At 48.6% G+C, this 23,356-nt stretch overlaps 1 protein-coding gene across 1 annotated transcript in view; it reads right to left on the minus strand.

The window, feature by feature from the left end:
- Positions 1–1,695: 1,695 nt before the first annotated feature.
- The window catches only part of ZBTB7A (zinc finger and BTB domain containing 7A), a 69,367-nt gene continuing 47,706 nt past the window's right edge, over positions 1,696–23,356 (minus strand). Inside the window, exons 2-3 of the mRNA XM_087893490.1 lie at positions 11,922–13,123; positions 1,696–2,222 (exon numbers count right to left, since the gene is read on the minus strand). Coding sequence (XP_087749616.1) covers positions 1,790–2,222; positions 11,922–13,108 — 1,620 coding nt within the window. The 5' untranslated portion in view covers positions 13,109–13,123 and the 3' untranslated portion in view covers positions 1,696–1,789. The remainder of the gene's footprint in view (positions 2,223–11,921; positions 13,124–23,356) is intronic.

A 23,356-nucleotide genomic window follows, 5' to 3' on the forward strand; every position in this document is an offset into this window, starting at 1 on the left:
ATTTCCCCATTTGGCTCGTTTCGGGATAAAATGGGGTAGAGAGAAGATATTTGGAAAAAGCTGAAGGCAGAGAAGATGAAGGGGAGAATTTGAAGTATAAAAGCCCACCTTTCAGCCTGGGACCCCCCACCACACCCCCGGCATCCGTGCGACAGCTTTGGGGGGGGCAGCCCAGGCCTCTCCCCACCTGAAGTGTCCGAGGTCTAACTCTGTGTCCAACCCACAAGATTTGGGGGGGGTCGCGCCAAACAGTACCGCTCTTCCTTTGCAAGCCACGGCCTGAAGGCAAGGCGGGCCTGCCTAAACGAAACTAATCACCACCCAGAGAGATTGGGATGTCTGGAGGATTTGGTAGAACCTCCTGAAGTTGGGAGTGTCTCGAATCGGCTTCACCCGTGGTCTGGGATGTTGACTAATTCAAGGACCACCTTCCAACGTACAACAAGATTGTACGTACAAGTTTCGATTGACTTCGAAACTTGACAATTGGAATATTTGTACCAACCCTTGAGGGAGTGTGTATCAGAGCAGGGAGGAATAATCGGAAGAGCTCAACGCGTGGCTCATGCAATCGAGCCCAGTCGCGAGATCTCTTCCGCAGAACTCGGCGGGGGACAAAAACGATGCTCTTTAGGGATGGGAAAGATAAACTTTGTACTGCAACTTTCAGTACCACTTAAACACAGCTTTGTTTGGTTCACCCCAGGGAGGAGGGGGAACAAAGAACGAGATTTTAAGTAAACAGTCTTAGCATCAATCTTGGAAATCGTGGCTTGTTACAACTGTCAAGGGCATTGTGGTTTGTTTGATCACAAATAATCCAAAAGGCAAGCCCTTGTAAATCCTTTGGCCCACTTAACACTACATGGGATCCTGGATTGTAAGAAACTTAACGACACCAGCTTGGCTTTTCCCTGCTCGACAGGCCAACATCCTGTCCCTGAACCTGACATTTGAGAGCCGTGCCCAATAAATGTTGAAACCCCTTTTTCTACGAAACACCGAAAGCTTGAAGAAAAAAATTTAGGCGTTTGGTGCTCCTTCACCAAATTTTTTAAAAATGGGCTCGAAATTCTCTGCCGACAGCCTTAAGAACTATGATTTGACTTAAGAGGAAAACTCTTCAAGCAGCTTTGTAGGGAAAAAAATGAGAATTTTAGAAGGGGGGGAGGAGGCGAAGGGGGGGTGATTGGGAAGAAACGGAGATATATATATATATATATTCCCCTAAAGCTTCCTTTTTTTTCTTTTTAAGTGAGCCAATTTACTGACCCCTTACATTGCGTCCCTTTGGAACAGCGGCTTCTAAAATACCTAAAAATAAGGCCATTATAATATATATGTATGTATATATATATATATAGTTTTAAAACTTAAAAACTAAGACAAATTCTGGAAGCTTCGTTTCATGTTTTGCAGACCTATTCTCTCTACTCCCCTTAATATCCCCCCCTGACCCCCCCCGGCTCAAAACCTTGATTGCTAGGTGGTCTCCTTTTCAAGGCAGGGACCGGGTTTTAAAATTCATCCGCGACTAACAAGAGTTCATAACTGAGTGGGTAGATCACAAAACAGAGATACATTATACACCTATAAGGCTATTCTGACTTTAGTTTTTGTTTCGTTTCTGTCCAAAAAAAAAAAAAAAGTGAAGAAACCATATATATATATTTTTTTTCTCTCAAGAGGAACCGGAGGAAAGTTATAACTAGATTTTGTGACACATTTTTTTCTTTTTTTTTTCTTTTTGGTTTAGGAAAGTCCTCATGTTTTTTTTTTTAAATCCCCCTCAGACAATCCCCCCAGCTACATTCAAACTTCCCGACGCCGCGTGGGCGTTCGAATTATCTTCAAAGTGCTGTTCTAACTCGTCCTGGGGCGCGGCGGGCCCCTGCGTCTCCTCGGCCTCCTCGCCCCCCGCCAGGCTGCTGTCGTCGGGATTCGAACTCGGGACCGGGGCGACGGCCGCTTCTCTCACCCGGGGTTTGCGCCCCCGGCGGGAAGGGATGCCGTTGCAGCCATCTTTTTTAAGGTGCCGATGCAAATGGTCGGATCGGACAAAAGTCTTGAAGCAGCTCTCGCACTGGTAAGGGCGGAGACCCGTGTGGACGCGCATGTGATTTTTCAGGTCGTAGTTGTGGGCGAAGGCGGCCCCGCATTGCTGGCACAAGTAGGGCTTCTCCCCGGTGTGTTTTCTCATGTGGACCTTCAGCTTGTCTTGCCTGCAGGAGGGGGGAAAAAAGAGAGTTAGGTGAATTGGCTCGCTGACTGAGCTGGCTCTTTTTCTTGTCTTGGCTCAAGCTAGGTATCTGCAGAGATCCAAGCCATGTTTTTTTTCAAACTCGGCCACTTGAAAGTGGGTGTCAGGGTTCCAAGTAATACTCCCATGATAAATAGGATTCCGATGAGAGGCAGAGTCAAAGAACTGATTTATTGGAAATATCATATTGGCACAGGCTGGCGAAAACCGACTCTGAATATCCCTGCGGTTTTCACCAAGTGAAAAGAAAAAGTTTTTCCCCTTCCCCAAACAGTCAGTTACATGGTCCAATCGTCGGGTCATCCAGTTGCCTGGTAACGGCACTCCGCCTCTCTCCAACCACCTGTGGGAATGCCCTTGGTTCCCAAGAGAAAAGTATTTTGCTTTGGCTACAACCCCTTCTATCTCTACTCCCCTCCTCCCTAACCCTCAGTTCCAGTGTGGCAACGCTGAAGCTAGAAAATGGCCTTGCTTAGGCCAACTTCAGAGTCAACAGAGAGGGTGGACTTCGACTCCCAGAATAGCTGTGTGGGGAATTCTGGGAGTTGAAATCCCAGAATTGAAGTCCAGGGGTCTTAAAGCTGCAGAGTTGTGAAACACCGTCGTATGGAATTGAGAAGAACATTCAAAGGAGCCTCCTTTAAGAACCGAGAGTATGTATGGCAGGCTGGGGTATTCTGGGAGTTGTAGTCCTCATGTCTCACAGTGGGCAAGTTTAAAAAACCCACTATTTTAAAAGTAATGTTTTTCAATTTAGACAACTTCCAGATGTGATGACTTCAATGTTCATTTTTAAATTTTTTTTTTTAATTTGATTTATATGCCGCCCTTCTCCGGAGACTTAGGGCGGCTTAAAATGCGTTAAGCAATAGCCTTCATACTTTTGTATATTTTACAAAGTCAGCTTATTGCCCCCACAAACTGGGTCCTCAATTTACCTGCCTTAGAAAGGATGGAAGGCTGAGTCAACCTTGAGCCTGGAGAGATTCGAACTTGCAGTAATTGCAGGCAGCTGGTGTTAAATTACAATGCATTAGTCTGCTGAGCTACCCAGGCTCAGAAAGAAATTTCTTTCTTTGCTCCATTATTTCCTTTGTATTTTGTTCTTTTAAAAAATTAGAATTCAGCTGAATTCTCAGGAATGCTCATGCTGGCTGGGGAATTCTGGGAGTCAAAGTCCACATACTGGAAAGGCCTTCAACTCCCAGAATTCTCAGGGAAAAGTCATGCTGGCCGGGGAATTCTGGGAGTCAAAGTCCACATATTGGAAAGGCCTTCAACTCCCAGAATTCTCAGGGAAAAGTCATGCTGGCTGGGGAATTCTGGGAGTCGAAGTCCACATACTGGAAAGGCCTTCAACTCCCAGAATTCTCAGGGAAAAGTCATGCTGGCTGGGGAATTCTGGGAGTCAAAGTCCACATACTAGAAAGAGACTTTCAACTCCCAGAATTCTCATGCTGGCTGGGGAATTCTGGGACTTGAAAATTGCTCCCTGGATATATCCACATAATGCAATTTTGAGCCACTTTCAACTTCCATGCTAACTGGAGAATTCTGGGAGTTGAAGTCCACATACCCAGAGAGCAGCTTTCAACTCCCAGAATTCTTAGGAACAGTCACGCTGGCTGGGGAATTCTGGGAGTGGACAATTGCTCCAGTGATGGGTTGCCCCTGGTTCGCACCGGTTCTATAGAACCGGTAGTAAAACCGTCAGGAGGCTCCGCCCACCGATCCCGATGTCATCAAAACACTTCTGCACTTGCACAGAAGAGCGCGCCTGCACGAGGGAACCGCTACAAACCAGTAGTAAAGGTAAGTAGATCCCATCCCTGGGTATATCCACATATTCCGAGAGCCACTTTCAAGTTCCATGCTAACTGGGGGACTCTGGGAGTTGTAGTCCATGCTTGAGAAAGGCATCCATATTGGAAAAGCACTAACTTTCTCCTCTCCCAGCCTCTAAAACAGGCTAAAGAATTTTTTCTTAGGACTAAGTTCTGCTCCGTTACCTAAATATGTTGAAACTCTTATTCCATTTAATAACTACTAGCCCCTAGTAATATTAAACCCAGCCAGCCTGGTTGTAGCCGAAATAGGAGACTGGAATGGCCCTGAAGTGGACAAAAATTAACTAAGCCTTATAAAAAAATAACTTTATGGGGAAAAACACTTGAATCGGAGCCAGACGTCGTTTGCGCGGAAGCGGGGAAAACAAAACAAAACCCAGACTGTCTTGCGGCTCATCCTCCATGGGTTTTTCAACTACAGGCAGTCCTCGACTTACGACGGTTTGTTTAGTGACCATCCGAAGTCACAACGGCACTGAAAAACAAGTCACTTACGACCCTTTTTCACACTGACGACCGTTGCGGCATCTCCGCGATCGCGGGATCAAAATTTAAGACGCCGGGGCCACCGGTTCGTATTTACGACGGTTTTAGTGTCCCAGGGTTACATGATCCCCTTTTCCCCGACAAGCAAAATCCATGGGGGATTCACTGAACTAGCATGATAACGGCAGTGATTTGTTTAACGACGGAGGCAAGAAAGGTGGGTCCAAAAAATTGATTCATCACCGTTTCGCTTGGCGATGGAAATTTGGGGCGCCGTTGCGGTCATACGTCGAGGACTACCTGTCGGTCAGGACTACCGTCCGGAAAACCTTTTCTGGCTGGCAACAGCCCCCAGGATGGGCAATGAATGTCCAGCAATAGAAAAGGCGGCATCGTTTCGGAGACAGCCAGGGCTTCAGGCTGCTCTCCAGAGCCTCTGAGAGAGGAAGCTAATTTGATGTTCCAGTTTTGTACAGTCTTACGTCGTTCCAGGCCTCGAAAAATCTTTTTTAATGGACTCTGAATGGCTCAGAGTATTCCCCTGACTGGACGGGCTAAAAGCATCATAAACCAAAGCCAGGAGAAGGAGAGTGGAAATGTTTTCTTGGTGATAAGATGACGGAGTCTTGTCGGTTGAGCTGCAACTCGGTGCAACTCTCTAGAGACACAGCTTTGGGGTTTGTGGGTGGGATGGTGTAAGAGGAGAAAGCATCTTCCATCTTCCTCCTCCTCACACCCTTCCCCCTCCCAGTGGTGGGATCCTACCGGTTTAGCAAACAGTTCGGTGATCGCATGCTTCGCCCGAACCAGTCTGAACCGGTAGAATCCCATCCCTCCCCCCCCCCCCAAAAAAAACCAGGAGGTCTTTTGCCAAAGGAAGAGAATTCAGCTAGTTGTCAAATTTTGCTATACTATATGGGATGGAACCCCCTTGGAATGGTGTGGAACTAGAAATGGATTTCCAGAGAAAAAAATTGCAGACTACAGGAACCAGGAGCACCACTCCTGAGGACACGGACAAGCCGCCAAGTGGCCTCAACGACCCTCTAAAACAGGGCGTGGGGTGCTTAGATATGGCTCGCGGGGCCACCCTAGAAACAGTGAAGGACCGGCCCGTGATGCTCTGCCAACGGAGCTCAAGAGGGCTGCGCACGGCCCTCCCAGGCTCCGTTTTCAGCCGCGACGGCGTCCTGCAGTCCTCTGCCAGCAAAAACGGAGCTCCGTTTTCATTGGCAGAGGGCTGCAGGATGCCGTCGCGGCTGAAAACAGGGTCCGGGGTGGCCGCAAGAGGGGGCCCCCCCGTAGTCTGTTTTCCTTGGCAGAGAGCTAGCCAAACAAACTAACTTTCCCCTTTTGCATTTGAGCATGCAAGAAGGGACAGGAGAAAGAGAAAAGACGAAGAAAAAGAAGGGAAGATGGGACGAGAGCAAGGAAGGAAAAATCAGGCAAGAGGAAGGAAGGAAGGAAGGAAGGAAGGAAGGAAGGAAGGAAGGAAGGAAGGGAGTGAGGAAGGGTCTCAGGGAAGTTCTTCCCTAGCAATTGGGCACCCAGGTGCCCCCGACACAAGTGACGTCGAGCTGGCCACGCCTACTTTAGCGACCACACCTGTCCTCCCACCCCCGAGGTCAAACACAACCCTGATGTGACCCTCAATGAACTCGAGTTTGACACCCCTGGTGTAAGAGGACAAAGCATCCCCCATCTTCCTCCTCCTCAGCCCTGGCCCCGAAAAACAGGAGGTCTTTTGCCAAAGAGAGAGAAGTTAGCTAGTCCTGGACTTACAACCATTCCTATAGCAACCGTTCAAAGTTAAAACAGCACTGAAAACACCGATAAGTCACAAAAGTGACCGACGATCATTTTTCACACTTAACGATTGTCGCGATATCCCCGCGTTCAAAATTCAGATGCTTGGCCCAGGGGTGGGTTCTAAAATTTTTTACTACTGGTTCTGTGGACGTGGCTTATTTTGTGGGCGTGGTTTGATGGTCATGTGACAATTCTTTAGGATTTACAGAGGTACTGGTCTACCAGGCTTTTAACTGCTTGTAGAGCTGTACCGGTCTACCCATTTGTTCTTGGAGCGTCCTGGTCTACCACCACACTGCCTTTTAACACTGATCAGCTGTAGGGCGGCGCTTTGAAGCCCTGCGGCAAGAGTTTAAACAGTTTTTTTCCTTCCAGCCAATCAGCTGGGACTCGGGAGGCAGCAAAAAATTGGGGGCGGGGCCAAATAAAAGGTAAGAATAATGTGGGGTGGGTGGGTGGGTGGGTGGGTGGGAGGGCCCAGCTCCCAAACAAAGAGAACCGGTTCGGTGACGTCATACCGTCACCGCTACTGGCTCGGCCGAACCGGGTCAAACCGGGAGGAACCCACCACTGGTTTGGCCGCCAGTTCATTATTTATGACGATTGCCGCGTCCCGGTGTGTGTGTGTGTGCGCGTGCGTGTGTGACGCGATCCTCCTTTTACAACCTTCTGACCAGCGCAAGCTGCCTCGCTTAGCAACGTTATGACTAAGTTGACAGCTGCAGTGATTTGCTTAACAACGGGGGCCAGGAAGGTCGCAAATTAGGGCAAAACTCAATGAAGAACTTAGCAACGGAAATGTTGGGCGCAATCGGAGTCATAAAGTTGAGGACTGTAGCTAAACCCCAATCGAGTCCGAGACTTCTGTTGGTAAGCAAGACATTCATTCAGTGAGTGTTTGCCCCGTTTTACGACTTTTCTTGGCACACTTGTTAAGGAGATCCCTGCAGTTGGAAGAGTCTGTAACTTGGTTGTTAAGTGAACCCGGTTTGACTTTGCCAGTTAGGTCGCAAAAGGGGGAAATCGCATGACACTCCCCCGCACCCGGGGTGTTGTGACCATCATAAATCTGAACCAGTGGCCAAGCGCCTGTACATTGATCACGTGACCCTGGAAATGCTGAAAAGTTGTCACTGTGAAAAGCGGTCAGAAGTCTCCTTTCTCAATCCCGATGTAACTTTGAATGGTCACTAAATGAACCATTGCAAATCGAGGACTACAGTACCTGTATTCTTTCCATCCTCCCCCAGTGTTTTGTAAAATCGGTTTCCAAGCCTTGGCTTCCCCCGGGGGGGGGGTGTCTAATCCCCACCCTCTTCCTCCACCCCTGAATAGAATATAATAAAATATCAGAGTTGGAAGGGACCTTGGAGGTCTTCTAGTCCAACCCCCTGCTTAGCCAGGAAACCCTATCCCATTTCAGACAAATGGTTGTCCAATCTCTTCTTAAAAAATTCCAGTGTTGGAGCACCCACAACTTCTGGAGGCAAGCAGTTCCACTGGTTAATTGTCCTCGCTATCCTGTTTCCCCGAAAATAAGATATCCTCCGATAATAAGCCCAATCGGGCTTTTGAGCGCATGTGCTAAAATAAACCTTCCCCCCCCAAACTCCGAAAATAAGCCCTCCCCAAAAATATTTAAACACAGCTGGAAATCAGGTAAGATGGCAAGAGGAGCCCCATCTTGCTCCATGCACCCCAAAATAATAAGACCTCTTTGAAACCAAGGCCAAGCGCTTATTTCGCGGTTCAAAAAAATATAAGACAGAGTCTTATTTTCGGGGAAACACGGTATTAGGAAGCTTCTCCTTAATTCTAGGTTGCTTCTCTCCCTGATCAGTTTCCACCCGTTGTTTCTTGTCCTGCCCTCAGGTGTTCTGGAGAATAGCTTGAACCCCCCCCTCTTCTTTGTGGAAGCCCCTCAAATATCAGAACACTGCTATCATGTCACCCCTAGTCCTTCTTTCCATCAGACTAGACATACCAAATTCCAGCAACTATTCTTTATATGTTTGAAGAACAGGTTGGACTGCCCTTTGTCAAGGGTAGGGCAGTGATGGCTAACCTTTTTGCTGTCGCGTGCCAAAAGCCGGGGGGAGCCCGGGGGGGTTGTGCTTGTGTGTGCCTACACCCGCAATTCAATGCGGGGACCCCCACGCATGTGTGCACAACCCCCTGTGCTTTCCCCGCTTTTGACACGCGATGGCACGGTAGGCCAGGTAGGCCCGTTTTTTGCCCTCCCCAAGCTCCAGAGACTTTCTTGGAGCCTGGGGAGGGCAAAAACAGCCTTCCCCAACCTCCAGGGACCTTCCAGAGGCTGGAAACGGCCCATTTCCTGATTTCCGGTAGGACCAGAAGGCCTGAAAATCAGCATGTGCACTGGAGCTGAGCTAGGGCAGTACTGGCAGTCCAACAAACCATAAAGCCTGAGCCTCCAGTCCCCTGATCCTCTTTGTTGCTCTTCTCTGCACTCTTTCTAGAGTCTCCACATCTTTTTTACATCGTGGCGACCAAAACTGGATGCCGTATTCCAAGCGTGGCCTTACCAAGGCCTTATAAAGTGGTATCATCACTTCACGTGATCTTGATTCTATCCCTCTGTTGATGCAGAATAAGATTTGGCAAATAGGTTTACGGGAGAGCAATGCAACCTTCTGCAACCGCATTCAGCCTGCTTGGAAGATCAATTTTCATAGCACACTGACAGGGCTTGGAAGAACAATTTTAATGCAAAGGGAGGCCCACCCCCCCCTTCCCAGGAGAGGGAGAACGGCTCTAAGAACATTAAAGGGGGTGGGGTGGGGATGGGAGAATAATTTGCATCCTCTACTTCGAGGTCACGAGCAACTAGCTGGCCTCTTGCCCAGAAGATCCTTCTGGAAACAACAACAAAAAATAAAAAATCCCGAGCCTCCACGGAGCAGCCCTTGTGCTTCTTCTCCATCACTCACACCGAGACTCCCCACAGGCAGCCGTGGTGACCGAGTGAATTTGGTTCCTGGATTTGCACAAGGAAGGACTCGCCGAGCGAGCCGGGTTGGCCCGACCTGCTCGGCCACCCAAAGAGAGAAGAGAAGCCAACCCTCCCCAGGAGTGAAAACTGGTCCAACTTGTGTTGTGTGCAAATGGAGACGCTAGAGATTTAACTGAAGTCTCTATGGCAGCATTTCTCAGACTCGGTAACTTTGAAAGGCCTGGACTTCAACTCCCAGAATTCAAGCTGGCTGGGGAATTCTGGGAGTTGAAGTCCAGGAGTCTTAAAGTCGAGGAACACTGCCGTAGAGACTTTGGATTCTCAATTTGAGATTAGCGATTACTATTAAAGAAAAAAACAGAATGACTTTAGTTTCTCCTTGGAAACCGCTTCTGGACTTTGTGCTCGAGGTGGGGAAAAAAATATATAAAACTTTGATTTCGGGGTTTACCGATGAGATAGGTTTGTGGTTATAGAAATGGCTAGTTTATACTATTATGTAAAAGTAAAAAGTTGAGGTTTGATGCTATTACCTTATTCTACGGCACCAAAGGGAGTCGAAAGTCAATGCCTTTTCTTTCTTTTTCTCCTTTTTCCTACGATTTCCCTTTCCCTATTTTCTTTTGTATTTTATATTATAAACTAACTAAAAAAAAGAAAGGTTAGAGTCTCTCCAGAAGGAGGCAGCCTGGACCCATGGATATATTTGGGGCTCTATCTGCCATCAATTTCAGCAGGCACAAACCGTCCGTAAAAAGACTGTGAAATTTGGACACACAAATATCTGGAGAACACGGTCTCGAGGTCTGTTGGGGGGTTGCTAGAGATCAAATATCCTGTTCAATTGTGGGCTTCTACGAACACCCCCAGTTGTCTTCTGCCCAGCCTGTGATCCACCACATCTGTTTATAGAGAGTCCTCGACTTACGACTATTTGTTTAACGACAGATCGAAGTCACAAGCCAGCTCAGAAAAAGTGACTTAGGACTGTTCCTCAAAACTACAACCACTGCGGTCCATACGGTCACAATTTGGGTGCCACCCTTGTATTTATGACAATTGCAGCATCTTAGTCCCATGATCATAAGCTTCCAACCGGCAAAGTCAATTGGCGAAGCTAGATTCGCTTAAGGACCACATGATCTTGACGGGGAGATCAATTAACCGGTGGAACGACTTGCCTCCAGAACTTGTGGGTGCTTCATCACTGGAGGTTTTTAAGAAGAGACTGGACAGCCATTTGTCTGAAATGGTATAGCATTTCCTGCCTGAGCAGGGGGTTGGACTAGAAGACCTCCGAGGTCCCTTCCAATTTGGTCATTCTGTTCTATTTTGACTTGCTTAACAACTGCAATAAAAATGGTTGTAAAATAGGATCTGGTCAGATGAGGACTCACTTAGTGACAAAAATCCCAATCCTAATTTCGTCATAAATCGAGGACTAGCTGTAGACCACACGGGCTTTCTTTGCTGTGCAGCACATAAAAATATGCACACACTGATCTTGATAAAGTGTCCCAGTCAAATTTGGAAACATCTTCAACAACCTCCTTCCCCGAAGTGTAGGAAGACCAAATTAAACAACCCTTGTCAAAATCAGACAGAACATGGCCTGGCATTCTCCATATGGAGGACAAAGGAGTAAGGTATGAGTAAGTAAAGATAAAGGTTTCCCTGTCAGTCATGTCCGACTTTAGGGGGCGATGTTCGTCTCCGTTTTTTGGCTGAGGAACCTAGTGTTGTCTGAAGACAATTTCGGTGATCATGTGGCCAGCTAAAGGCACACAGAACGCTGTTACTTTCCCACCGAAGAGGTACCTATTTATCTACTCGCCTTTGTACGAAGTGGTACCTATTTATCTACTCGCCTTTGCATGCTTTTGATCTGCTAGGTTGGGCAGGAGCTGGAGCAAGGAACGGGAGCTCACCCCATCATACAACGCTCAGGTCTCGAACCTGGAATGTCAGCTCTTTAGCTGACAAGGTCAGTGTCTTTACCCGCTGAGCCACCGCGCACCCAGCAAATGAATATCATCTCAATGATGAGGGTATAATCGAAAAGCTAAAAAGAAAGATAAGGGGGATGTACAGTCAATCCCAGTCCAATTCTGGGAATTTTAGCTATGTTGTCCCTGGGATTGGTTTAAATACAGGTAGTCCTCGATTTACAACCATTTGTTTAGTGACTGTTCAAAGTTACAACGGCACTGAAAAAAGGGACTTAAGATCATTTTTCACACAACCGTTGCAGCATCCCCATGTTCACGTGATTAAAATTCGGATGCCTGGCAACTGGCATGTACTTATGACGGTTGCAGTGTCCCAGGGTCATGTGATCCCTTTTTGTGACCTTCCGACAAGCCAAATTCACTTAACAACTGCAGTGATTTATTTAACAACTGTGGCACAATTGGCTGCAGCTGTCTTGATCAGCAACAGAAATTTTGGGTTCCCCTGTGGTTGCAAAGTCGAGGACTACTTGTTTTAGAATTTCTCGGCAAGGGAACTCCCCTGGCTTCTTTCCCCTCTGCGATACCCCGCTTACCTTGTAAACCGAACTTTGCAAATGTTACACTCGTACGGCTTCTCGCCGGTGTGGGTTCGAATATGGCGTGGGAGCTTGCCAGCTCCTTGGATCACTTTCTCGCAGATGGGACATTTCTGGAATGCTTTTGCGCGGATTTTCTTCTCCACCTTCTGAGACCAGGACGGATATTCGCCGCCCTCCTGGGAAGTGCTAAAATAATTCAAGTAATAATCCATGACTCCGTCGTCGTCCTTGCGGTCCTCGTCGGCCAGCTGTTGCCGTCCCACCGAATTGATCATTTGCTGCAGGAGCGCGCTAGCGGCCAAGCCGTCTACTTCTCGGGGGTCCTCCTCTCGCTCGGGTCCGCCGGAAGCAAACGCCGGAGAATCTCCCACCTCCTGCTGGTCCAACTGAATGCCCGCTGGTACGTCATCCTCCCCCAAGGACACCGGCAGGCTACGCCCACCGAATTGTCCATTTTGAGAAGCGGGGAACAAGGGTCCCTGGCCCGTCACCTCGTCCTCGTCCCACATGGCGTGCTTGGCATCGAGATCACAGTCGTTTGCCTTTGGTCTGTCACTGAGGGCGGCCTGCGAGTAGAACTCCATGCCGTTGCAATCCGGCTCTTCGTCCTCCTCTCGGCCACGGAAGGTGAGCCTCTGAAGGTCTCTCAAGTCTTGGTTGGTCCATGGAAAGTTGCCCTGTTGGCCATTGATGGGATTACTCTGGAAAAACTCCAGGTATTCTTTTGCTCGGAGATGGTTCCTTTGATCAATTTGATCTACTGTATCCATCTGGTCCGTTTTGGCCAGAATCTTCCGGTCCAGGAGATCCGTGCAGACGTCCCTCACCGCCTCGATCTCTAGCAGCTTGGCGGCGTTGAGGATCTCGCCGACGTTCGAAGTGCTGACGGTCAAAGTGGCGGTGTAGGCGAATTCCAGCAAGGCAGAGAGGGCGTCCGCATCCACAAAGTCAATCTCGTACACGTTCTGTTGGTCGACCACCAGCCCTGAGGTGAAGAGCTTCTTGAAGTATTGGCTGCAGGCCGCCAAGACTGAGCGATGGGTGGGGAACTCCTGCCCGTCCACCAGGATCACCACGTCGCAAAGCAGCCCGTTGTTCCTCTGCTCGTTCAGGCTGCTCAAGATGTCGCTGCTGTGGTCGGGAAAGGGGATTCCAATGGGGCCATCCACACCGCCCTCCATGCTGGCACCAGAGGGCTGTGAAGACAGAGGCAATGTGGTCAATCAAGACACAGGGGTTCAGCAACGAGCGCTTTCCCTAACACTCAATTTCGTACAGCCACAAACAATTATTCCCCTCCGTACATGACAAGTCACTTGTGCCAGTTAGTTCCAGTTAACTGACTAACGCAAGGGTCTCCAAACTTGGGCACTTTAAGACTTGTGGACTTCAACTCCCAGAATTCCTCAGCCAGCCCTACTGGTTGGGGAATTCAGGGAGTTGAAGTCTACAAGTCCTAAAGCTTGGAGATGCCCTAGACTAAAGAACTAACCAGAAGGCCTTTCAATCTTTTATAGGCGACGGGGAGATGCTGCTTGGGGGCTTTTGCAAAATGGCTGCCGTCGTCTTTGTGGGCAAATTACGTGGTATTGCCGAGAAAACGGTTTTCTTTGTATTTTAGCTTGACTGATAGAAGAGAATATCTGAAGCTCAGGGTTGAACTGTGGGATCCCTGGTGCTCTCTGAGCTCTTATAGACATTTCATCACCCAACTGGGTAACGTCATCAATGCTAGAAGGCAATGAGGTTTGTTATACTGTTTATATACTAGCAGTTTAACGGCCTAATCAAGGAACCATCAAGAACACTCCCACCAACACTGACCGGGTCAGCCACTAGTATATAAAATGAGAGTAAACCTCACTGCCTTCTAATACTGCTGGTGTTACTTAGTTGGGTCATGAAACGTCTGCCAAGATATTCAGCAAGCTCTGAGAGCGCCAGGGACCACCCCCCCGCCCTTTCATAGTATTTTAACTTCATTATAACTACAGTACTCACTCCTGTAGGGTCTGGGTAGCTTACAAATACAAAACAATGAGAAAACACACACAACCAGAGGTGGGATTCTACCGGTTCGGGTGAATCGGTAGCTCCGATGATCAGCTGGGAGTGAATCGGTTCGCTCCGACGATCACGTGGGCCCGCCCCTTCCCGCCCCTGCGCTTTGCTGACCTATTTCCTCTCAACTGATTCGCGCGGCAGAGCGGATTGCCGCGCCTCACCTGTGTTACTCCCCAGCAGTAACGCGGAAGTTAAGTTTTCGTAAAACTGCACACGCGAAGCGCGTGAACACCGAACCGGTTGTTAACCCGGCAGGATCCCACCGCTGCACACAACCTCTCTGAGTTAAACTGTCCTTATCTCTAGGGGACGCTGTTTCCAGAGACTGGAGCGTCGTCACAGAGAAGCCCTGGTCCCAAAAGACAACAAGGTCCAAATTTTGATCACGCGACCACGGGGGTGCTGCAACAGTCGCTAAGTGTGAAAAAAGGGTCACAAGTCACTTCTTTCACTGCTGCCATAACTTCCAACGGTCACTAAATGAACTGTCGTAAGTCCAGAAGTCCCTTTACTTTATTCTGGGATCACTGAGATAAAACCCAACTTTTCGAGCGTGGATTGTTCAGGCGTGAAGCTCCACAATGTTTCTTCCTTGCATTTAGTACACAAACCACACCTGTGTTGTTGTTGTGTGGCTAAACAACCACCCTGGTGTATTGAAAAGCAAGTTTCCCGACAGGAAAGGCGGCCTCTCCACTCCCCACGTTGCTAATGTCGGAACATAGATCGGCAAACTCTGATTAAGCCAAACCACAGTTTATGGACTGCAATCCACCCAGGATGCTGCGGAAACCACAACATAACCCACCAATCGGTCAGCTGCTTGAAAAAGGAGCCCCTCCCGTAATAATTACATTGTAAGCAATCAGGCTCAACAACTCATGCCGCTAGTCCTCATGTTCTTGTTCGTATGTTACTAGAGTGAAATTGCTCTGATGACAGCCCCAATCGGGACGAGGATTTCTGTTGCTAAGCAAGGCGGGTAGTTCAAGTGAGTTCTGTTCCAATTTGGGGACCTCGTTTTGCGACAGGGCTGTTAAGCCAACCACTGCCGTCGTTAACCGAATCACACGGTTGTTAGGAACACACTGTCGCTAAATGAATGGCTGCAAGTCAAGGACTACCTCTACTGAGGAAAAACGAACCAGGGATATAAGCGGTCCTCTACTTACGACCACAACGGAGCCCTAAGCAACATAGCGAAGTGAGCTTTGCCTTCTTTTACGACCTTTCTTCCAGTTGTTAAGTGAATCGTTTGCAGATGTTAAATTCGCGACACGGTCGTTAAACGAATCCGGCTTCCCTCACTGACTTTGCTTGTCAGAAGGTCGCCAAAGTGGATTACGCGACCCCGGGATATTGCGACCGTCATAAATACACACCAGTTGCCAAGCTTCCGAATTTGGATCACGTGATAATGCAACTTGGCCCGGCTGAAGAATTCTGGGAGTTGAAGTCCACGAGGGTTAAAAGTTGCCAAGTTGGGAAACCCCTGGGGTAAGTTAGTAGAATGATGATCCATGGATTACCTCAATTCTTTTCTAAGGATCTCTTCGCATGGCTGGTCAGGATTCCTTTTGACCACAGGCTCAATTGCCATGCTGAAGAGACTGTAGGCAGTCCTCGACATACAACATTTCAGCCCAAAATTTCTGTCGTTAAGCGAGACAGTTGTTAAGTGAGTTTTGGCTCATTTTACGACCTTTCTTGTCACAGCTGTTTAGTGACTCACTACAGCTGTTAAGTTAGTGTTAAATGAATCTATTGATTCTATTCTATTCTATTCTATTCTATTCTATTCTATTCTATTCTATTCTATTCTATTCTATTCTATTCTATTCCATCCATTCCATATCTTCTATTCTATTCTATTCTATTCTATTCTATTCTATTCTATTCTATTCTGTAATTCTATTCTATTCTATTCTATTCTGTAATTCTGTTCTATTCTATTCAATTCTGTAATTCTGTTCTACTCTTCTATTCTGTAATTCTATTCTATTCTATTCTATTCTATTCTATTCTATTCTATTCTATTCTATTCTATTCTATTCTATTCTATCCATTCCATATCCTCTATTCTATTCTATTCTATTCTATTCTATTCTATTCTATTCTGTAATTCTATTCTATTCTATTCTATTCTGTAATTCTGTTCTATTCTACTCTATTCAATTCTGTAATTCTGTTCTACTCTTCTATTCTGTAATTCTATTCTATTCTATTCTATTCTATTCTATTCTATTCTATTCTATTCTATTCTATTCTATTCTATTCTATTCCATCCATTCCATATCCTCTATTCTATTCTATTCTATTCTATTCTATTCTATTCTATTCTATTCTATTCTATTCTATTCTATTCTATTCTATTCATTGAATCTATTGAGCAGGGGGCTGGACTAGAAGACCTCCAAGGTCCCTTCCAGCTCCAATCTAATTCTAACTCTAATTCTGGCTTCTCCATTGACTTTGCTTGTCAGAAGGTCGCAAGAGGGGATCACCTGCCCACCCCCCCACCCCCGCGGGACATAAACAACCATCATAAACATGAACCAGTGGCCAAGCGTCTGAATTTTAATCCCATGACCAGGGGGACGCTAGCTACGGTTGTTAAGCGTGACAAAGGGTCCTAAGCTACCTTTTCTCAGTGCCCGTTGTAACTTTGAACGGTCACAAAACGAGCTGTTGTAAGTCAAGGACTACCTGTCCCATTCCAGACAAGGGGGTTGTCCGGTCTCTTCTTGAAAAACCTCCAGCGATGGATCTCCCACAACAAAAAAGAGACTGAGTGGCATAGGAGGCTAATGCCTCCTACTAAGGCAGCATTTAACATCCAGGTGCCTGCAATTACTGCGAGTTCAATTCTCACCAGGCTCAAGGTCGACTCAGCCTTCCATCCTTTCTAAGGTGGGTAAAATGAGGACCTGGTTTTTGGGGGAAATAAGCTGATTTTGTATAAAATATACAAAAGTATGAAGGCTATTGCTTAATGCATTGTAAGCCGCCCTGAGTCTCCGGAGAAAGGCGGCATAAATATATAGGTCTTTGGCTATTCGAGTCCTCTCCCACGTAAAATTGGAAGTGTCTTGGCGACGTTTCGACGAAGTCTCATTCGTCATCTTCAGGCTGGTGTTCTCAGCATTGCTCCTGGAAGCACGAAGCCGAGAACACCAGCCTGAAGATGACGAATGAGACTTCGTCAAAACGTCGCCAAGACACTTCCAATTTTACGTGGGAGAGGACCCGAATAGCCAAAGACCTACATACAATATATATATATATATATACATACATACACATACATACATACTACTTCTGGAGGTAAGCCATTCACTTTGGAGTGTCCGATCTCCTCCTTGCCTAGATGGGGGTGGACACTCCCTGCCAAAAGATTCACACACACCAAAAAAAAAAAAAAAAAAACCCTCTCAGACACCCTCAAACGTTCAGCCTGAATCTTAGATCTCGAAGGGCAGCATCCTTATTCCTTTCTGATTTTCACAAAGATTGTTTAATCCCCATCTTTTCTCCAAGGGGGGGGCGTTATTGGTTAAACAAACCAACCAACAAAAAACAGGGGTGACTATCTTAGTTCTCGTCTTCTCAACACCCCAAGAGGGGAGGCCGAGACACAAACCGGCTCCTGAATTTTGGAAGCCCAGGCGGTAGGCACAGGGGCTTGGAAGCCCCACCTTCCCCCCCCCAGAATGCGATCCGACATCTGTCGGATACTTACAATTTGAAACGGGTGGCATCTTGTGATCGGTGGAGGGGGGGGAAACCATTCACGCATGGTGCGAGGATTAAACGGCAAGGGGTCACGGGACAGGGGTGGGAAAATGGGCCGCTTGGTGTGCAATTTGCACGCCCGCTCAATGCGTGACTGCAGGGCGAAGGCAACGACTGAACCCCTTTCGATAGGAAAGGGCCCGTTTCGTTAAATTTGACACAAAAAAGCCATCAAGGCCAAAGTCAGTGCCTCCCCCCCAAAAGAGGAAGGGGTGTGTGTGTGGGGGGGTGTCCACCTATTCTCCAAAGCGCCAGAAGGCAGGACAAGAAGCAACGGATGGACGCTATTCAAGGAGAGAAGCAACCTGGAATTAAGGAGAAACTTCCTGACCGTGGGGACAATTCACCAGTGGAACAGCTTGCCACTAGACGTTGTGGGTGGTTGAATACTGGAGGTTTTTAAGAAGAGATTGGATAGCCACTTGTCTGAAATGGGAAACGGTCTCCTGCTTGAGAAGGGGGATGGACTAGAAGACCTCCAAGGTCCCTTCCAAGTGTTCATCTATTCTAGATTCTGTTGTATATTCTATTCTGTTTCCTATCCTATCCTGTCTATCCTATTCTAGAGTATATTCTCTGTTCTGTTTTATTTGATTCTATATTCTAGTCTAGTCCAGTCCAATCTATTCTCTATTCTCTATTCTCTAGTATATTATATTCTACATTCTATACTCTTTTCCACTCCACCGCACCCCACTCCATTCTATACTTTATAGTCTATAGCCGTGATGGCGAACCTTTGGCACACGGGCCACAGGTGGCACGGGGAGCCATATTGGTGGGCACGCAAGCGTTGCCATAGTTCAGCTCCGCCTTCGGTCCACTGGAAGTCGGGAAACAGGCCCCTGAGGCCCTCAGGGGGGTGGGGAAGGCCCATTTTTCGCTCTCCCCAGGCTCCAGAGCCTTTCTAGGCGCCTGGGGAGGGCGAATACGGCCTTCCCCACCCACCCGAAGGCACTCCAGAGGCCAGAAACGGCCCGTTTCCCACCGGAAGTTGGCAAACAGGCTGTTTCCGGCCTCCAGAGGGCCTCTGGGGGGCGAGAAGGCCGTTTCGCCCTCCCCAGGCTCCTAGAAAGGCTCTGGAGCCTCGGGAGTGTGAAAAACGGGCCTATCAGGCCCACTGGGCTATCACTTGCCAAAAGCAGGGGGAGCACGGGGGGGTTCGCACGCCCATGCATGGGGGGGGCATTTAATTATGAGTGTGGGCACGCATGCGTGTGACCGCCCCGCGCTCCCCCCACTTTTGGCACGCAACAGCAAAAAGTTTAGCCATCACTGGTCTATAGTCTATAACAGTGATGGCTAACTTTTTTGCCGGCGCGTGCCAAAAGTGAGGGGGAGCATGGGGGAGTCGTGTGCGCGTGTGCCCATACCCATAATTCAATGCGCCCCCCCGTGCATGCACGAGTGACACCCCCCATACTCCCCCCACTTTTGTCATGTGATGGCACAGTGGGCCCGTTTTTCGCCCTCCCCAGGCTCCAAGAAAGCCTCTGGAGGCCAGAAACGGCCCGTTTGCTGACGTCCAGTGGGACCGAAACTCCCGTTTTTCACCTTCCCCAGGCTCCAGAGGCTTTCTAGGAGCCTGGGGAGGGCGAAAACAGACCTCCCCCCCCCCGAGGCCCTCCAGAGGCCAGAAACGGCCAGTTTGCCAACTTCCGGTGGGCCCAGAAGGCCTGAAAATCAGATGTGTGCACCAGAGCTGAGCTAGGGCAACAGTCGCGTGCCCACTGATATGGCTCCGCGTGCCACCTGTGGCACGTGTGCTATAGATTCGCCATCACGGGTCTATAAGAACCGCTTAACAACTGGGTTACTAATTTAAGGACTGCAGTGCTTCACTTAATAACTGTGGCAAGAAAGGTCGTAAAATGGGGCAAAACTGACTTAACTATTGTCTCGCTCAGCAACATACATTTTGGGTTTAATCATGGTTGTAAGTTGAGGACTTGTAATTCAGACAATGAATTATAAACATAGTTGCAGGTGAAATACAGATATATGGAATGCTGCAGACAAGGGCTGGGGAACAAGGGCCATTTTATGATTTGTGGACTTCAACTCCCAGAATTCCTGAGCCAGGAAACATGCTGGGGCTCAGGAATTCTGGGAGTTGAAGTCCACAAGTCATAAAAGGGCTATAGTTCCCGACCTGGGAAGACAGACTACAATTTCTGTAGTTGCTCCTAGGTGGAAAAGCCCACAAGAAACTGTGGGGGGGGGGCATTGGGGGTGGGACTTATGGGACCTGTAGTCCTCCATCTCCACAGGGGGAAACGGTGTACTTAGGGAATCTGTAGGGAACAGGGGACTTCTGGGACCATCTCTGCAGAGGAAAAAATGGTGGGATCTCGGGTGGGATCTGCAGGGGAGAAGTGGCTTATGGGAGTTGTAGTCCACAATCTCTACAGGGCACCACATCCAACCTTTCAGCATCTTGCTGGCAAGGAGGTCTGTGGCCTGGCGGAGGCGGAGGAAGTTATCCACAGCTGGATTCCAGGAGACCGACGGACCTCATCTGGATCCTGCAATCCAACACCTGGAAACCATCAGAGATTCAGGACGATCCCAGTTCGGGGTCAAGCAGGAACATCCCCCCCCCTTCTGTCCAGCTGAAACCTGGGAGGGGGGGGTGGCTGTTCCAGACCCCCCCTCCTCTTCCTCCTCCTCCACCCACACATCCCTGCCTGTTCTCAAGGAGAACACGGACCATGCCGGACCACATTGCCACAATCCACCACAGCACCAACAGGTCCCAACATGCTACTTTCCGCCTGGGAGTTGAAGTCCAGAAGCATGGCTGCCTGAGGAATTCTGGGATTTGAAATCCACAAGCATGGCTGCCTGAGGAATTCTGGGAATTGAAGTCCACAAGTTTTAACGTTGCCCAGTTCGGAGACCCCTGTGTTAGGCTGATTAAGCAGATTAAATGTCAGTTAATGGTTTCATCTGCAGATCATTTCCTCGGCTTAATGCCTCTTCCAGATGGGACGCCGTTCCAACTTCTACGAAAGGAAATCCTCCTTCAGAGCCCGCCAGCTTCGCAAATAGAAATGGAAATAGAATAACAGAGTTGGAAGGGACCTTGGAGGCCTTCTAGTCCAACCCCCTGCTTAGGCAGAAAACCCTAGACCACTTCAAACAAATACATCTGTGTCGGGTTTTTTTCTGCGGCAGCAAGACAGAAGTGGACAGCCCTTTCGGCCTTACTTATTCTGCTTCGCTTCCCAATCTAATCGAAGGCTTCCAGATCTCCTGGTGGTCTCCCATCCACGGATGACCCAAGGAAAAGTGACCCCTGTCGGCATCTCTGGGAACTGCACCCTCCGAAAGCATGAGAGGAAGGGAGATTCCATCTCAAAGATGGCGCCACACAAGCGGGTGGGGGGAAGCTTGAATGGTAGCAGTTAACGTCAGAGACCAATCTGATGAATTCTTGGTGGGCTGGATGCAAATCAGGCAATTTCCTGCATTTCACTTAACGCCTGCTTCTGAATGACTGAGGACTAGAAACTTTTATCAGGCGGAAAGGGAAACAGAGGCAACAGGATTCGCCAGTAGGGTACAGGTCGTCCTTGACTCACACGCCGATTAGTTCTAGTGACTGTTCGAAGTTACGACAGCACTGGGGGAAAAAGCGACGACCACCTGTCACATTTAACAACCGTGGCAGCCTCTCCGTGGTCACGTGACCCAACTTTGGGTACTTGGCAACGGATTCATATTTATGACGGTCGCAGGGTCCTGTGACGTTCTGACCAGCAAAAAAATCAACAGGGAAGCCAGATTTGCTTAACCACCATGTTGCTCGCTGAATAACGGCAACGATTCGCTTAACAACGGTGGCGCGGAAAGGTCGCAAAAGAGGGGTGAAACTGACTCGGCAGCTGTTCTTGCTTAACGATGGAAATTCTGGGCTCAAATGCGATTGTAAGTCAAGGACTACCTGTATTACAGTCCTGGAAGGACTGTTGCGGTCTCCGCGGTGTTATGTCACTCAGCAACGGAAATTTTGAGCTCAATTGTGATCGTAAGTCGAGGACTAACTGTATACGCTTGGGGGGGGGGCTTTGGACGAGTCCCCAATCCCTTCCCGACCCCCTGGGATTTTAATAAGGGTCAGCAGAGAGTACCACCGGAGTAAATCCGACCAGAGCGGCTTCTTGTCGTAATCCCTGCTGGGGAATGATTGACAAGGTGACTGGCCGTGGCCGGAGAGGAGCTTTTTCCGGCTCCCAGGACACAAAATCCAGCAAGCCACCTGTCCTCATGGAGGCAAATATGTCTTCTCCGTACCTTCCTTTAGTTGCAAGGAAAGGGGAGGAGGAGGAAGGCCTCTCAACTGAAGCACAAAGGGGGGGGGGGCGGGAGCCCATGTGTGCATTTTGGGGAAGTGAACAAGTTGCACAACCCCAGCTGCACTCCTGCCGGTGGGTCGAACAGAGAGAAACAGGCTTCAAGATGGTGGTAGATAGACAGAGGAACACCCGGGGAACTGGGAACAAACAAACAAATCCGACAACGGACGACAAAGCCGAGTCGAAAAGCCCCGTCTGCAAAAGCTGACTAGCAGAGGGATGTTTCTTGAACCGTCCGAACTGCCCCAGAAAAATGGGAATCGCACAAGTTTGGATCGAGCCACGAAGGTCCTTCAAAGAAACCTCTCCGGCATCAAGCCTAGAATCTCGGTTTGTTTGCAGAGCTCTGCCCACAAGCTGGCAACCGTAGCCCTGGGCCGCCTGCACGTTTACGTTCTGCTGAATGTGCGCAGCGCGCTTCCACTCCGAACGATGGATCGGTTTCGGACTATTCTGATGCAAATCTACTGAGCACGGCCTGGTTTTCTGTCCCTTTTCCATCCTCGAGTGACATTTTTTTAAGGGTCTTGGGTTAGCCCTGCCAGGTAGGCCAGATGAGAAATACGGACCAGATGAGCTCATTCTACTTTATTGTAAAGAGTAGAATCTTGCAAATCTGAAAGTACAATTCTCCCATCTCTTTTACAGCCTGAGAAACTAGGGAGGGTCCCTTCCGAGTCTCTTTCTCTGTTATGCAGCACAGGGTTATGCAGCCTCTTATCTATCTATTCCCTAGGCCAGAGTTCTCCAACCTTCCCAGCTTTGCAAGACTGGCGACGGGATGGCAGAGGGGGTGGTTGTGAGAGAGCGGTGGACAAACTCTCAAACGTGCAGCTTCATTTGCACGAACGACGGGCACACGTGTTCGCTCCTCACACAAGTGGGGATGTGTGCGTGCACACGCTTGCCCATCACTTCCGCAGTCTGGTTCTGAACTGTTCAAGGCCCAGTAATGGGCCACAGCCTGGAGGTTGGGGACCCTTTCCCTAGGCAGTATTTCTTTTCCCCCTTTACAGCCCAAGAAACTAGGGAGGGTTCCTTCCAAGCTGTTTTTTCACTGTTATGCAACAGAGAGCTATATGGCTTCGTATCTGACTGTTCCCTAGGCAGCATCTCTTCCCCCCTCCCCCACATCCTGAGAAACTAGGAAGGGTCCCTTCTAAGCTGCTTTTTCCACAGTTATGCAGCAGAAGGCTATGTGGCCTCTTATTTGGC

The sequence above is a fragment of the Pantherophis guttatus genome, chromosome 1, assembly GCF_059756535.1.
Source record: "Pantherophis guttatus breed Tessera chromosome 1, ASM5975653v1, whole genome shotgun sequence".
NCBI classification, from domain to species: domain Eukaryota; kingdom Metazoa; phylum Chordata; class Lepidosauria; order Squamata; family Colubridae; genus Pantherophis; species Pantherophis guttatus.